This window comes from Alligator mississippiensis, chromosome 11 (genome assembly GCF_030867095.1).
Source record: "Alligator mississippiensis isolate rAllMis1 chromosome 11, rAllMis1, whole genome shotgun sequence".
In the NCBI taxonomy this organism is placed as follows: Eukaryota; Metazoa; Chordata; order Crocodylia; family Alligatoridae; genus Alligator; species Alligator mississippiensis.
This window is the reverse complement of record NC_081834.1, coordinates 123,285-138,583: the sequence shown is the minus strand read 5'-3', so window position 1 is coordinate 138,583 and position 15,299 is coordinate 123,285. Positions and strand designations below refer to the sequence as shown.

Below are 15,299 nucleotides of genomic sequence, written 5' to 3'. Positions count from 1 at the left end.
TGGTGGATGGGTCGGTCTCGACCTGGAAGGGTGTGGGCAGTGGGGTCCCGCAGGGCTCGGTCCTTGGACCGATACTCTTTAATGTCTTCATCAGCGACTTGGACGAGGGAGTGAAATGTACTCTGTCCAAGTTTGCAGATGACACAAAACTGTGGGGAGAAGTGGACATGCCGGAGGGCAGGGAACAGCTGCAAGCAGACCTGGATAGGTTGGACAAGTGGGCAGAAAACAACAGGATGCAGTTCAACAAGGAGAAATGCAAAGTGCTGCACCTAGGGAGGAAAAATGTCCAGCACACCTACAGCCTAGGGAATGACCTGCTGGGTGGCACGGAAGTGGAAAGGGATGTCAGAGTCCTAGTGGACTCCAAGATGAACATGAGCCGGCAGCGTGACGAAGCCATCAGAAAAGCCAATGGCACTTTATCGTGCATCAGCAGATGCATGACGAATAGGTCCAAGGAGGTGATACTTCCCCTCTATAGGGCGCTGGTCAGACCGCAGTCGGAGTACTGCGTGCAATTCTGGGCGCCGCACTTCAAGAGGGATGCGGATAACCTGGAGAGGGTCCAGAGAAGGGCCACTCGTATGGTTAAGGGCCTGCAGACCAAGCCCTACGAGGAGAGACTAGAGAACCTGGACCTTTTCAGCCTCCGCAAGAGAAGGTTGAGAGGCGACCTTGTGGCTGCCTATAAGTTCATCACGGGGGCACAGAAGGGAATTGGTGAGGTTTTATTCACCAAGGCGCCTCCGGGGGTTACAAGAAATAATGGCCACAAGCTAGCAGAGAGCAGATTTAGACTAGACATTAGGAAGAACTTCTTCACAGTTCGAGTGGCCAAGGTCTGGAACGGGCTCCCAAGGGAGGTGGTGCTCTCCCCTACCCTGGGGGTCTTCAAGAGGAGGTTAGATGAGCATCTAGCTGGGGTCATCTAGACGCAGCACTCTTTCCTGCTTATGCAGGGGGTCGGACTCGATGATCTATTGAGGTCCCTTCCGACCCTAACATCTATGAAACTATGACCGAGATGCAGCACTTGCCACCCTGGGCATATGGGGATGGGGCGGGTGTTCCGGGGTGGTGCCCTGGTCAGTGCTGCCCTGGGCGGTGACACCGGGACTCAATGCTCTGCAGCGCTGCCTCCCCGTGCTGCAGGTACTGCCACAGCCACGCGATGCAGGTCTCCTCCAGGTAGGCTCTTGCACTCTGCAGCATGGCTGTATCCTCATTCCAGCTGTGCTGGGTGACCTGGGCCTGCGTTGTCCCTGCTATGCAGGTGTGTGCTGCCAGGTCATAGCTGATGAAGTCTCCCCCGTCGTAGCCAAACTGCATGTGGCCTCCAGTGCTGTGGTCTTCGTGGAGCTCACAGCCGTACGTGAGCTGGAGAGTGTGAGACCCTGAAACACAGATCCAGCCCTGGTCAGGGTCACAGCCCCAGGGAGCAGGGGCCGCCGAGGGCAGGGGCCGCTGCTGGGCAGGGGCAGAGCCCACCCCATGGGGGGCAGCACCGGGACAGCTCGGGGGCTCCGGTCACGGAGAACAAGGTTGAGGGGACACAACTGCGGCCTCCACACACCCTGGGAACGCAGGGGCAGGACGGGGCAGGTGAAACCTGCTACAGAGACCTCTGCCGTCAGCTGTCTTGGGCACCGCAGGCCTGCACGGCCGCCGGCCCCTCTCACACACCTGCCCTCCCTCCACAGCCCTGGCCCCCGTCCCTCCCAGCTCCATCAGCCCCGCATGCAGGACTTGAGCCCCTTGCCCTGGGTCAGAGGGACCATCTGGGCTGGGGTCACTGAGGGGCCCAGAGCCCCTCCTACAGCCGCTCCTGCAGGGCTTGCAGCGCTCTTCTCACCCCAGTGCCCACTTATGCTGCAAAGGGGTCAGGCTGGCATGTGCAGAGGCCTGGGGGACCGGCTGGCATGAGGGTCCCCTCCCTGCTGTGTGTCAGAGCTGGGAGCACGGGCCGTGGCAGCACTTGCAGGGCAACAACCGCCCCTGGCTGACCCTGCTCAGGAAGGCAGAGCGGGTTTGGAGGCCACGCGGGCTGACCTCAAAACACACCTCATCTGTCCGTGACACCCAGATGCTGGGGCAGGGCTCAGGGAGTGCCGTGCAACAGGGGAGGGCATGAGCTTGGGAGCTTTGCCATGGTAGGACAGACAAGAGCTGTTCCCACCATTCTTGAGCACATGGGGTTTCCCTCCATGCATCAGCCTGGGGGATCCAGCCTGGGGACAAGGGCTCGGCTCCTGCTACCAGGGGCAAGACAGCCCGGGGGGCTCTGTGTAACAGGCATCGAGGCACTGATATGCCAGGCTAGGGAAGCACCAGAGCCTTGGTCTCCTGGGCACAGGCCAGGGGATACCACTGACACCAGGTGCGTGGGACGGGGAGAGGGCTCCCTCCACAGCCACCTGACCCCTGGCTGAAGACTGAGCAGATGCCCGCATCCTGCCCCTGCCCAAGGCAACTGCAGGGAGGAGCTGGCTGGCAGGGACACACAGACCAGACACGAGACAATGCGATGCCCTCCTCGCTCCCCACCCCGTGCTGCTGATGGTCAGGTACCCCCTGATGCCCTCATCAGTCACCCTCAGTGCCAGGGGCCCCCACGGCCTCCTGCTCACACCTGCCTGCTCACACTCACCCCTGCTCTGGTTGTAGCGGTGCTGCAAGCTGACCAGGTTGGTGTCAAATCCCCTCTTCCAGTCCTGCAAGGTCCTGGTTTCCCTGTCCCAGAAGCCTGGGTCGACGGCCCCCTGCACCCAGTCCCTACATGGCTCCTGTCTCCACGTCTCACTGTCATAGTGGAGAATTTGCTGGTCGTCCACGTAGCCCACGGCAGTGAAGGCGGGCACGTTTGGGCTGGGATTCGACAATCCCATGCAGAAATGCCGGTAGGAGTGGGAGCCTGTGGGAGAGCGACTGGGGTTAGCACTAGCGGGGGCAGATGCCAGTGCCCCCGGGGGCTTGCTGTGCCCTCCTGGAGGGGCCAGAGAGGAGGGACATGGGGCAGCAACAGGCTGGAGTGGAGGTGCAGAGCGGAGGGAGCGATGGGGTCAACAGGAGAGGGCAGAGCCGACTGCGTGCGGGGCAGGGCCCGGGGAGGAGGGAAAGGACCCAGCAGGGCACAGGCCTGGCCTGGAGGGGCCACACACCGTGTCCCAGAGCCCAGCTGTGCTGTCCCGCACCCTCCAACCCAAGTACGAGCCCCGCACAGCCCGGGCACTCAGCCCACCCTGCTCCTGGGGAGCCCTCGTGCACCCGACTCAGGGCCTGGGCCTGGGCTCAGCTCCCCTCAGGCTCCGGTCCTGCTGCGCGTCGGGGCTGGGGCCGGAGGGGCCCTGCAGAGCAGACGAGGGTCCGGCTGGACAAGCAGCTTCTCCTCGGCTTGCGCCCATCCGTTCTCCACGTCAGAGGCAGCGGGTCCTCTCTTCCCGTGCACCAGCAGCTCCCCGGGCAGGAACGGCTGTGCTGGGAGAGGGAAGGGTGCTGGGTGCCCATCCATGGGGTGCTGCACTCAGAGGCGGCCTCAGGGAACGGGCAGCGCTGTCCTACCCCCGGCCTGGCTGCGCACACACTGCCTGCATCCGGACCCCAGCTCTGTCCTCCCCCCGGCCCAGGACAGGCGCTGCCACTCACCGGCGCTGGTTCCTGGCACGGCCGCAGCGCCCACAAGCAGCAGCAAGACCAGCAGCTGGGAACCTGGCGCCACCTTCGCAGCAGCTTCGTGCGGCGCTTCTGCCCGTTGTGCACAGACACTGCGGGTGCTCCCGCGCAGTGACAGGTGCAGTGGGCCGTGGCGCAGCCCGCAGGGCGCTGCAGGGTCACTGCACGGTGCGGGGGGCGACGGGGTCACGTGAGCCAGGATCAGGCCCCCAGGATTCCCGCTGCGGTGCGGCCCTGGCCTTCGGCTGTGGGGACGAGGCTGAATTTGGTTCCTTCTCCTTAATCTATATCCAAGAAAAGCTTGTTATTCACAAAGTACACATCGTAGAGAGAGAATTTCATGAGCTATGCATATTTACTAATTCATATGGAAAATAGCATCCGGCATCCAGTACAGAGCCCTAAACGAAGAGCAGATTAGGATGGGACTATGGTGTAAAATTCTCCTTGGGCCCCTGCAAACTTCACGTCAATGCTAGCGGGGGACTGTCCCCAAGACTCCCGAGCGCAGTCCTGCCTGTCCAAAGTGCGGCTGCCACTGTGGGCTCTAATAAGGAACTGGCTTTGGGCTGGGAATATGGCTGGAAAGCCCTCGTGGACCACCCCACAGCAGACTGTGCCAGCAGAGGACTCTCCTGGACATCCCCGAGCAGAGTACGGCCTGGCCCGAAGCACGGTGTGGCCGTGGCAGGCTGCTACCTGACAGCCCCCCATGCCTGCTGCGTAAGGAAACGGGCTCCAGCCGGAAACCCAGCCCAAAAGCCAGATCCTTGCTCCAGCCCTTGCACGCCCCGAGTCCGCTTTTAACCCCCATTTCCAGTCCTGGCAGCAGCAGGACGCCAACAGCGCCTGGGTCACCCTGCTTCACCTGCGCCCGGCTCCAGCCTTCCTGCTGCTCGGGGCAATGGGCCCGGCAGACACGCAATGCCTTCTGGGGCCGCTCGACGGCACGGCCAGACGAGGACGTGGACGGGGCTCGCACGGGGACCAGCCGACTGGAGCAGGGTGTGGACCAGGTGCCGCCTGCCACGGTCCCTTCTCCACGCGCACGTCCACACGTGTCCCAGACACTTGGGGTGTGTGTGTCTGTGCCCAGGACCCAGTCTGCACCCGGCTGTGAAGAGGGATTAACAGAAAACCGACCTGAGATAAGCAGCGAGGAGAGGGAGCGGGAGGGAGAGCTGGGAGAAGACTCGCGGCCGGGGAGACCCCGGGGGAGGCCGCGTGCCCGGGGCAGGACGGGGCAGTGTCTGGGGCTGTGCATGGACCCCCGTGCTCTCGGGACAAGAGTGGTGCGGTGCGGGGAGACGCGGCAGGAAGAAGGAGGCGGGTGCTCCTCGGGACAAGGCGAAGCTGCTCTGCTTTGCTCTTGGCTGGGCTTGACCTTGCCGGGGGTGGGCGAGCTGTTCCTCGAGGGTGCCCGGGGGGAGAGCAGGGAGAGAGCAGATGCAGTACTTCCTCACCCCGGCAGAAAGCACAGGCTGCCCCGTGAGACTGACAGGAAAAGGCACTGCTCCGTAGTGACCGTGCACTGCGTGTTACTGAACAAGACACTGCAAAGGAGGGGCGCTCTCCACAGCCCTGCCCCGCAGCCCCCCTCCCTCCCTGCCCCCCACGGGCCCGATCCGGGCGGGGCGCGGTCCCAACGCGGAGTCTGGGGCTGGGACAGGTCGAGCCCAAGCCCCCCACCCGCAAACCAGCATCTCTCTGACGAAGTGCTGCTTTGGGCCGTTTCACGGTGTCACGTCTGTGGGGGGGGGGGGAGAGCGGGGTGGGGGGGGGCACCTGCTCGCTGCGCAGCGCCGGGTCCTCGGGCACTGCTGCACCCCCCGCACCTCCCGCCGGGACCCAGCGCCCCCGAGCCGGGCTGACACCCCCCAGCGCTGCTGACTGCCTGGGCCGTGCTGCCGGGGGGGGGGGGGCATGGCGGTGAGGCTCAGCCCCCAGCGGAGCAGCTGCCTCCCTCCCTGCCCCACGCTCTGTTCCAGGCCCTGCGCTCCCCCCTTCTCCCCGGGGCAGGGCGGGCAGCCCAGGGCTGAGCTGCAGCTCAGGGCACCTCTGGCCGGGGCTGGAGGAGGCTGCATCGCCCTGACACCCGCCCGGGAGCGGCGAAGGCGCAGACACACCGCCCCTTCCTCCTCTCAAAACTATGGGAAACTATTTGGTGCAATTTAAAAAATTAAATTCCTCAGTAATGATTTGGGGTTCAGCCCTCCTAGGGTTGGCCAACGTCCCCTCTAGCCCAGGCACATACTGGAGTTGTGCTCCCCGGTGTAAAAGGTGGCAACCCAGCCCACACCGGATCAGCCCTCTCCCGCAGCACGCCTCCATCCCCAGCCCTTCCTCCACCAAACGGCACAGCGCAGTCTGCAAACATCGCCCCTGGAGAAGCGCGTGCGGGGCACTCAGCACAACGCTCAGCACTCAGGGGTGCTCGCTGCTGAGCAGGGCGAGAAACACGGGGTCGGGAGCGGGTCCTGCCCGGCGGAGGGCGATGGGGCAGGGGCTGCCTTTCCTCCGCGGCTCTGCTACACACCGGGGAGACGAAGGGACCGGGATGCGCCTCCAGACACGAACCGCGGCTCGCGGGTCTGTGCGTGGAAAGGCTCCCCGGAGCCCCGGGCCGCGCAGGTGTCGGGCCGGAGCAGGTCTCACGCGGGGGAAACGCACTGCTCCGACGTGGGGTCTGGAGAGCAAACTCTCCCGGCGGCTGCGCTGCGCTGCGCTGCGGGCCCGGCCGGCCCCGCGCCTGGTGCGCGCTGCCACACGACGGGGAGGCGGCTCCGCTCGCAGCGCCTCGCTCCGCAGTGCCGCTCCGAGCCGAACCGCAGCCTGCTCCTGCCCCGCGCTCGCACCCGCACCCGCACCTGCGTTTCCTGCGCAGTCCGGCTCGAGCAGGAGACCGCACACCCTGGCCACGCCCCCCGCGCCGCCAGCCAATGGGCGCGCGCCCGGTCGGCACGGCCCCCCCCTGCTCCTCCGGTCCCGATGCACCCCTCCCCTCCCCTCTCGTCGGGGGCTGCAGTCAAGTCCCCCCGAGCCTTCTCCTTCCCAGACTGAAGAGGCCCAAGTCCCTCCGCCTTTCCTCGTGCGGCCTGCCCTCCAGGCCGTGCATCAAAGGGGTGGCTCTCCTCTGGCCTCGCTCAAGGCTTTCCACATTCCTCCTCCAGTGCGGGGCCCGAACTGGATGCAGGAGTCCAGCTGCGGCATCCCCAGGGCCGAGTCAAGTGGGAGGATGATGTGCCTGGTTTTGCTTGACATGCATGGGTAGACGCACACCAGAGTGTGGTTTGCTCTGCCAGCTACAGCGTCGCCCTGGCGACTCATGTTCTTGTTCCCTTAGTCCGCAGCTGAGGACAAGTGATGGGGATTATCCAGCTGAAAGGCTAGGGAAGAGTTTGGGAGGTGGACTGTACTCTGGCTACTAAAATGCCAGTGTCGAATCAAGGGCACGATGCGTCCCCGAATACTTACACACTTTGTCTCGGTGTGAATCGGAGCAGCAGGGATTTTACACAGAAATGGTCATCCGGAGTGAAAACACATCCATTAGTAAACCTACACGGCTTTTCTGTATCACTTACTAGGATACTTTTGTAGACGGCACTTCTGTTGCTCTGCACTCTGCTCCGGATGAGGCAGGTTCTCCCTTGTGCTGGGCGCAAGATGGACGTGGAGTGCATGTCACGGGGCACTTATCGACCCTCAGATCAGAGGTGGAGGAAGGAGGTGGTGACGAAGGTGCGTCCATGGAAGGTACAGATGAACAAGATGATGAGGTGAATAATGAAACATGAACTTAAGGAAAAAGTCCGAAACAGGACATTGTTACCACAGAGTCACAGACAGAGTCATAGAGAAGCAGGGCTGGGTAGCCCTCCAGAGGCCCTCTAATCCAGCCCTTGCCCGAGGCACGATCATCTCTGTCCAAACCATCCCGTGCAGCTATCATCTCAACTCTGCATAAGAATACTCTCCACCCTGACGCAACATAGGCCTGACACCCTCACCTGCCACAGGTCAAGCAGGGGAACCACAGCAGCCAATGTCCTGCTCCATAAACCTCCAGAGGTCCTAAGAAGAGGGCCATGCCCCTTGCTGCAGTCCATACCAGTCTGACCATGGGGTAAAATCCCTTCCTGACCCCAAGTATGGTGGTCGGTCTGACCCTGAGTGGAGGGACAAGACCCTGTCGTCAGGGACCTCCAGCTTTGCTCCCAGCAGGAACAGCGGCACAGCCCAGTCGAAGCCCCAGCTTGGCTACAGCCAGCACCTGATGCCTTGGGGAAGGCTGAAGAAAACCTTGACACGCATACCCGAAACCGGAAGGAGGGATGGGGGCAACCAAAGCTTCAATTCACTTAAACAGGTGACTGCTCTTATTTTGACTTAAAAGTGCTTATTTCAGTGTAGTTCTAGCTCTTTGCAAACAGATGGAAGCTGAATGCAACAGGCCACTGCCAAACTCAACTAATGGTCCACAAAGGGCTCTGCAGCTATTGAACTGAAGTGGGTCAATTAAACTGGGATAGGTTTAGAATACGTTGACAAGGCCTCTGCTGGTTTTCCCTTCTCTGACCCTCCTTTGCTTGACCTCTTCTCTACATGTTTTCTTCTTTTTCTTTCTGTATTGACTGATGCCACCTGGAGCATGCTCTGTGGGCAGGTGTTGTCTGACATTTGCTGGGCTGGTGTGGCACTGTGATTGATGGACTATGGGTTGTATTACAGTATGTCTGCTTTCAATGTGCTCCTGCTGTTCTAAGGTGCATCTGCGTGCCCGTTTACAGTGCAGTAACCTCAATTACTGCGTAGTATGGGCGCGTGTCTACACGTGCATGCCCGGACTGCACAGTAAAAAAATGGTGCATTGCAGCAATGTGGGGGTCAATTTGATACTTGCATGAGTGTAGGAAGAGGGGTTCGGCCAGGGCCGCCCACAGCCAGTGCCCTGGGCCCGGCTGGCAGATGCATGGCTCCCCTGGGGCCTGGGCAGGGTCAGCACCAGTGTGGGCTGCTGGGCACCGGGGCAGAGGCAGGGGCAGGGGTGGCATGGGGAAGCAGGGTTGTCAGGGTTGTCACCTGCTGTGTGTTGGCCCTGTGTTGAGCATGTGGCTCTCGGGCAGGGGAGGCACTGGATGGGGCTGTGAGGGTGGGGATGAGACCTTAGGATGGCCACCACACGCTGGCTGCTGCCTCTGGCCTCCGAATGGCCGCCAAGTGCTGCCAAGCAGGTGGCTGGACTTACTGCACTGTAAATTTAAGCCAGCGTAAATGCACGTGTAGACGTGCCCATAAATGTATGTGTTCATACGTAAAGCTAGGATAAGGGGAAAGAATGGGCTAAAGAGACAGTGAAGGCAGGCCTATACATCAAATAAATACCACAGGCAGGCAAAGACTAACAGGCTACAACCAACAACCCTGCAAGTAAGTACTGGGACTTCTAGCATCCTGCCCCCAGACAAGCATGACTCTGGGCAGGGGCAGGTGAACAAGCGAGTGTCTGCTTGTGAAGGGGTGGGGGAGCCCTGAAGACAGGCACCAGCCAGGCAGCTGTGGAGCTCAAAGGGATCAGCTGGGTAGCTTTGGGGCACTGAGGGCTGTGCAGATTGGATTGGGGCCAGAAGGATTGCTTAATATTTTGGACATCTAGCCCTACAGCCCAGCATCATTGCCTAGTATGTAGTGCAGAGTTACCTCGGGAGAAGTCAGAAGTAAAACTCCTGTTTAAGTTACACTGATGTAGGTGTTGTGTGTTCACTTCTGTGCCCGGCTGGCCCTTTTCTCAATGAAACAGGCTAGTACCAACTTCCCCACCTGTGATGACATCGTGCAGCTGTCGCAGGGTGGGGTCCCTAGGGGTGGCCGTGTTACCCCTAGGCTCCTTACCTGTGCCAGTCTTGCCCTACAAACACCCTCCGTCTCGCCCGCCACGTCTTGTTGGTGTGGTTAATACAGGGAGGCTGCCCTCGGTCTTTAGGCTTGGACATGGTCTGGCTAGATCCTATTAAACCCTGTTGTTCATCGACCCCTTGGCGTTCTGCTTCACTGTGGACGGTTCCCGAGTCTCTCAGCCTTATGGGCTGTATGCGTGGCACCGGCCACCCCTTTACCATGCCCCAAGCCTCGCAGACGGCATTGACGTTGTCCTAGCTAGGCCTTGCTGTGATTTGCCCCCCTTGTCCTCTCCGGGCTCTCCGCAGCCCTGTCTCTGCGCCCACGCTGGCTCTGGGGTCCCCACACTGCAGTGGGCCCCCAATGAGGCCTCCTCCTTCCCCAAATAGCCTCACCCAAACCTCCAGTGTTATCAGACAGCAAACGAACAAGAGTGATCGAACGTGAGCCCCTGGGCTATAACATAACTCAACGCTCAAGGCACGCTCTGCCCCTTTCACAGAGGCAAACTCCCGCTCTGAGGCTCAGTGCCTAGCTGGCAAGGATGGACACCTTATGGGCTCCTGGGGTCCCCTTTGTTCGAAGGGGAGCGGATCTGCCGGCTGCAACACTTCTGGGCCCTTCCTTCCTGGAGGCCCCTTCCCCTTCAGCTGGTGGTAGGGCACTAAGTGCCTGGGCCCAGCCCTAGGGTGTACATGGGCCTAGGGCCCTGCCTCCTCCGGCTAGCTCACCAGGTGCAGGTGCGGCCAATTCCCTCGTTAACCGGTTGTCACAGCAACCCGCGCCTGGGCTCTTATCTGGCTCTTTGTGCTGGTCCCCGGGCAATCTCTGCTCTGAGAGGAGCAGGCACCTTAGTGCCCTGCGACAGTAATAGTATGGCCTGCGCAGAGTGGTCGGTATTTGCTTCGGATTGGGAACTGGCTGATTCGGAGGGACAGCAATTCGATTCGGAGATTCGAATCCCTGTCACGATTCGATTCAGCTGAATTGGATCTGAAGATGTGGCGCTGCTGCAGAGATTCAGCCATTCAGCCACTTTCCTGCCATGGCAGGGGGTCGCACTTGAGGATCTGCTCAGATCCCTTCCGACCCTCCCAACTATGAAACTATGACACTAAAAAGGCAGCAGTCGTCACCATGCCAGACACAATTGCCTGCAGCTGGTAAATCTGTTGTGGTGGGTGGAGGTGGGAGGGAAGGGGCATGGGGGTTGCAGATTGACACCCCCGCAGCGAGGGACAAGCTGCCCAGACGGGGCTTGGGGGCGCAGGACTTGGGCAGGGGAGTGTGGGATGTAGGCACAGCAGGTCACTGCGGGTCCGGAGGGGCGGGGATCTCGCTGCCCGCGGGGAGCCTGCAAGCAGGTTCCCACAGCCAGGGCCAGGCTCTGTGCAGTCCTGGCTGTTTGCGAATGGGAGGCGGAAGGCAGTGGAGGGAGCTGGTACTTGGGGCTCCGCACCTGGTGCTGAAGGGTGGAGTGGGGGAAGTGGAGCCCCCACCCCACCTTGGGGGCTGCACTACACTGGCCCCAGCCTGTAGAGGGGCGCTGAAACCCCCCCCTCCGCCAGACTCAACTGCTGGTCCCTTGCCCCCTCCCGCTCTGAAAGCACCGGCAGGCGGGGCACCCCCGCAGACACGCGTTCCAGAAGACACTACGTTTTGTTACATCTTTATCTGACACCACATGCAACGAGGGGTCAGATTTTCACCCAATGGGCCATTTTGACACTGTTCGCAGCTGCGCACTTGTGTTTGCTCACAGCTATAAACCACTTTCTCGGGGACAGGAGTAAAGAATGGGTGTGGAAATTCAATTTTTGCTTATAGTGCAGATGTCGGCAATTCCTCATACCCTTCTCATACTGAACACGTTCAAGCAAGCGTTTTAGACCAGACCTTGTCCTGAGGCAGGTCCTCAGGCTGGTCTCCGGGCTGGTCCCTGGGCAGTTCCCCAGGCTTGTCTAGATACACCAGTTTGTTTGGAGCTAAACGAGATGAGTGCAAATGGCTGTACCAGCCCTAGTTCTGCGTGGCTATTTTATGAAATGGAATTTGATAAGGGTTGCTCACAACAATCTTTTCTCCGTCCTTTTCTCTTTCTACTCCCCGGGGAGCTGCACAGCTGCCAGAACCCGTTGGGATAGGAAATGGCAGCAGGGCCAGATCCACAGCGATGCCCACAACAAAGATGCTTCGTCACCGCAACCATCCCTTGACACAGCCTCATCGAGGGACGAGCTAGGACTCCCCACCTTGCTGTGTGACTCGCCCCTCCGCTGATCTTGCCTCAGATTTGAGGTTTCTCCTAGGCGCTTCGAGAGCTGTTCCCATGGTCTCCTTCCTCCCATCTTTAATGCAAAAGCAAATGGAGTGGAGCCTGGCCTCTTCTTTCTGGGGCTGGAATTGAACCCAAATGCTCCTGGCCGGCAGAAGAGCAGAGACGTCTGAAAAAGTGTAACGCAAACTGCAGTCCATTCTCGCGTGGGCTCGTGGTGTCGACACCTCCATGGAGCAGTGCGCTGGCTCCACGGCAGGCCTCGTTGGCATGAATACTCACAGCAATCCCTTGAATGACGACTTTCTACCAGTCCTTGTGTACAATACTGTGTTTATAAAGATTCATGTAGAGTGGCTCTGCGTGGACAAGCATAATGCCTTTCCCCGTTGCTGTCACCACGCTGCTGCGTAACACTTTCCAGGGGAGCCAGTCCCAGGATGGGTTGATTTTGTCTGCATGCAGGTCACAGCGTGCCCAGTCCCTACGCTGCAGACCTCCATTCTGCAACTGCCTGATGTGGTCCAATCCACCTTTTCAGACTCGGGTCACCCCTTGCAACATGTCAGCTTATTTTTGGACTATGGAAAAATCAAGCCAGTCTTCTCTTGCAAAGACCTCGGGCAGACCACGGCAGCTCAGAGTGTTTCTGTCGCTGTTCTTTCCTATTTGAAATCTGGGTTTCTCCTGTGCAGGTGTCTGCACAACTAAGCGTGGTAATATTGAGAGTGCCCCTCCACAACCCTCCCAGGATCTCCTGGCACCTTGGCTGAGAATTGCTGCCCTTGGGCAGGAGAGCGGGGGTCTTCCCCGGGCCATAGGCCATGATTTTGGAGAGGCAGGGGGTTCCCCTTGGTAAAGCCCAGCACCACAGTCGGGTCTCTGTTTTCCAGCCGGCTGTGCTAGCGTCAACCGCATCTACAGCCGGGGCAGGGAGCGGGTGTCAGCGTTCAATAGTTAACTGCTTGCCTTGGAGCATATTAAAAAACCCTAAGAACATGAGAACAATTTCTTTCCAAAACTTCAACAAGTGGAAGTTAGTAGTCTTGCCGCTCATGAGAAAGGGCCTCTGTGAACCCAGCAGGAATCGTGCCGTGGTCTGCGGTACGAGAAGGTGGAGGCATTTTCGTGCCCTTCCCTTTTTAGCAGCGTTGAACCGGACTGTCAGTTTGGAGCCCGAGCGGGAGCTGAAACTGCTGGGAGGTATCATAGCCTCAAAACGAGGGGGAAACAATGCAGAATTGAGCTTTTTCTCGTAGAACCGCAGGCGTGAACATGGCCTCACAAATATTTCACTGGATTCCAGATTTCCCTCAGAAATGGGATGTGTTTCCCGCGGAGGTGGCTTTGCCCAGGATGTGTATGGAAGTGCTGAGATCAGCACCTCTGGCACCGGGACCGACTCTGTTCCCTTTGGGTTCGGAGGTCGAGCTGCCCGTGGTGGGAAGAAAGGCTCGGATGCGCTGTGGGTCAGACACATCTCCCCTGCACGTGTTCAGTCCTGGCACGTTCCCGCCGTGATGACACTCAAGAAAACAGAGCCTGGTGTCTTAGTGCTCTCCCCCCCGCTCTCCAGGGACACTTATTGCCAAAGGTTTTGCCATGGCCACTGCCACCCTTCAGTATTTTCCAGTTCCCTTTTCGCTGTGCTCATGACACTGTTCATTGGCAGGGAAGGAGGGCTTTTGCAGCGGTGGACCATATTTGGGGACCATTGCTCGAAAATAAGCGTCACCCCCTTGGAGTAGAGCAGCTGCCGTTGTGAGTACGTGCGAGTCCAGCACAACTCCTGTCCTTCCCGAGCCACTTCCCTTCTGCCACTGTGTGTGTTGATCGCTCAGGCCTGAAGTGCCAGACAGCCCTAGCCCCACGGTGAATGCTGGGTTTGTGACGAAGGCTTGAACAAAACAGTATGCCGCAGTCCAGTGTCCGTAGAGATGCCGCTTTGCAAACAGAGGAGGCTGAGCTATGTGCCTGTGTCTCCGAGGCAGATGTTAAAGACTTCTCGCAGCTCCAGGCACATATGCTAGGCATCTGCGTACGAGACAGCCCCAACACGTCCCAGTGCGCAGACCAGGATGGGAGGTGGCGGGGGAGCGCTTGCGGATGAAATTCAGAGGGGGAGAGTGGGTGCCCGCACCGCGAGTGCTTTTGAAGCCAGTAAGTAAAGAGCAGTGTCTGGCGACCAGGCAGTGCCCCTGGGACCCGTGCGCGCTGGGGCTGGCGGGGCTGCACACCCTTGTATCCACGCTGTGGTGGGCTTGAGAGACAGGCAGGCAGGGCTGGGGCATGCGCAGGGGCTGCGCAGGCAAGAGATGAGGCATGGCACAGGCATGTCCTGCAATGAATGGCACCCAGCAGGAGAAGGACCCCGGGGTGGGTGCCAGCTCAGCGGCCCCCGCTGCCACGTGCTGCCAATGCCCCCTGGTCCTGCAGGCTGGATCCCAGCTCAGAGCGGGCTGGAGGCTGTCAACCCCTGTCCTGAACACCAAGAGCCCAGGGACAGGTTTCGTGATGCACAGAGCGTTGGTCCCCCAGTTCCTGCACGGCAGGACACGAGCTCCACCAGGATGTCTGCTGCTGCGCGTGGATGTAGGACATGGATTCATGCCCTGTGTAAGGCTTGCTGGCACAGCTCGTCCGCAGTGGGAGTTGTGGCTGAGGCAGGCCAGCAAGAGCAGGCCCTCAGTGAGACGGGAACATCCCTGTCTGGGCTGGACTAAACACACTGGAGTGAGCAGAGAAAACTGCCCGATCGTTTCTTTGGCCGTGATGGAAGTGCCTGTCTTACACACTCACACACGCAGCATGCACAATCACCTATGGAGCACAGCTGAGCTCCCTGCTCTGTGTCAAGGCAGAGCTTCCCACGCTGGGCTGCTCACCGTGCTGGGAACGGGAGGCCCCTGGGTTGGCAAGTCTCATTTTCAAGCTCAGGCCACGCGGTGCACAGCTGCCCTTGCACGTAAAAGACTTCACGTGGAGAAGGGAAACGAGGTGGGATAGCGTGTGACAGGTGAAGACGAAGCTGTTAGATGGGGGAGGAGGAATCTGAGTTAAGCACATTTTAAAACTATTACAGCTGTTTTTAGGGTTTAGGCTCTTCAAGCAGTAGTGCCTCCATAAAAACACCTTTCAATGCTCCTTGAAAACTGTCTGTTCCCTAGTCTCGGTACAGGGACGGGAATGACAAGGGAACATTTAACGCCAGAAAATGAAAGATGTAAGCTTGTATAGTTTAACACATCAAAGGACTTATTGTGCAGGCATTTGCTTAGAGAAATCCTGCAGTGCGTCTCCACCTCTCCGTGCAGACCAGCCCCGATGCGTCCTCGACTTCTCCCCAGTTCATCTACTAGCTGCGTGGGACCAGGGCCATCTCCAGTGATGAGGACGTGCCAGGATCCAGGACAGGAACATTTCTTCCCGGGAGAAGTGCTACATCCTGTGCATG

At 59.7% G+C, this 15,299-nt stretch overlaps 1 protein-coding gene across 1 annotated transcript; it reads right to left on the bottom strand.

The window, feature by feature from the left end:
• Positions 1-1,089: 1,089 nt before the first annotated feature.
• On the bottom strand, positions 1,090-9,665 carry LOC132244007 (major histocompatibility complex class I-related gene protein-like). Its single transcript, XM_059714832.1, has 4 exons — positions 9,565-9,665; positions 3,646-3,833; positions 2,651-2,914; positions 1,090-1,397 (listed from the first exon to the last, which is right to left on the bottom strand). Exons 1-4 carry the CDS (start codon positions 9,663-9,665, stop codon positions 1,090-1,092), a joined length of 861 nt encoding a protein of 286 aa, XP_059570815.1.
• Between the last annotated feature and the right edge of the window lie 5,634 nt (positions 9,666-15,299).

What these genes read in the sequence shown, in the direction of transcription:
- LOC132244007 (XM_059714832.1), bottom strand. Translation starts at nt 9,665, where the DNA reads ATGTCCAAGCCTAAAGACCGAGGGCAGCCTCCCTGTATTAACCACACC. An exon ending in CGTGCCAGGAACCAGCGCCG is followed by an intron (nt 2,915 to 3,645) that starts GTGAGTGGCAGC and finishes GCTCTCCCACAG; the next exon opens with GCTCCCACTCCTACCGGCAT. An exon ending in CCGCTACAACCAGAGCAGGG is followed by an intron (nt 1,398 to 2,650) that starts GTGAGTGTGAGC and finishes TCTGTGTTTCAG; the next exon opens with GGTCTCACACTCTCCAGCTC.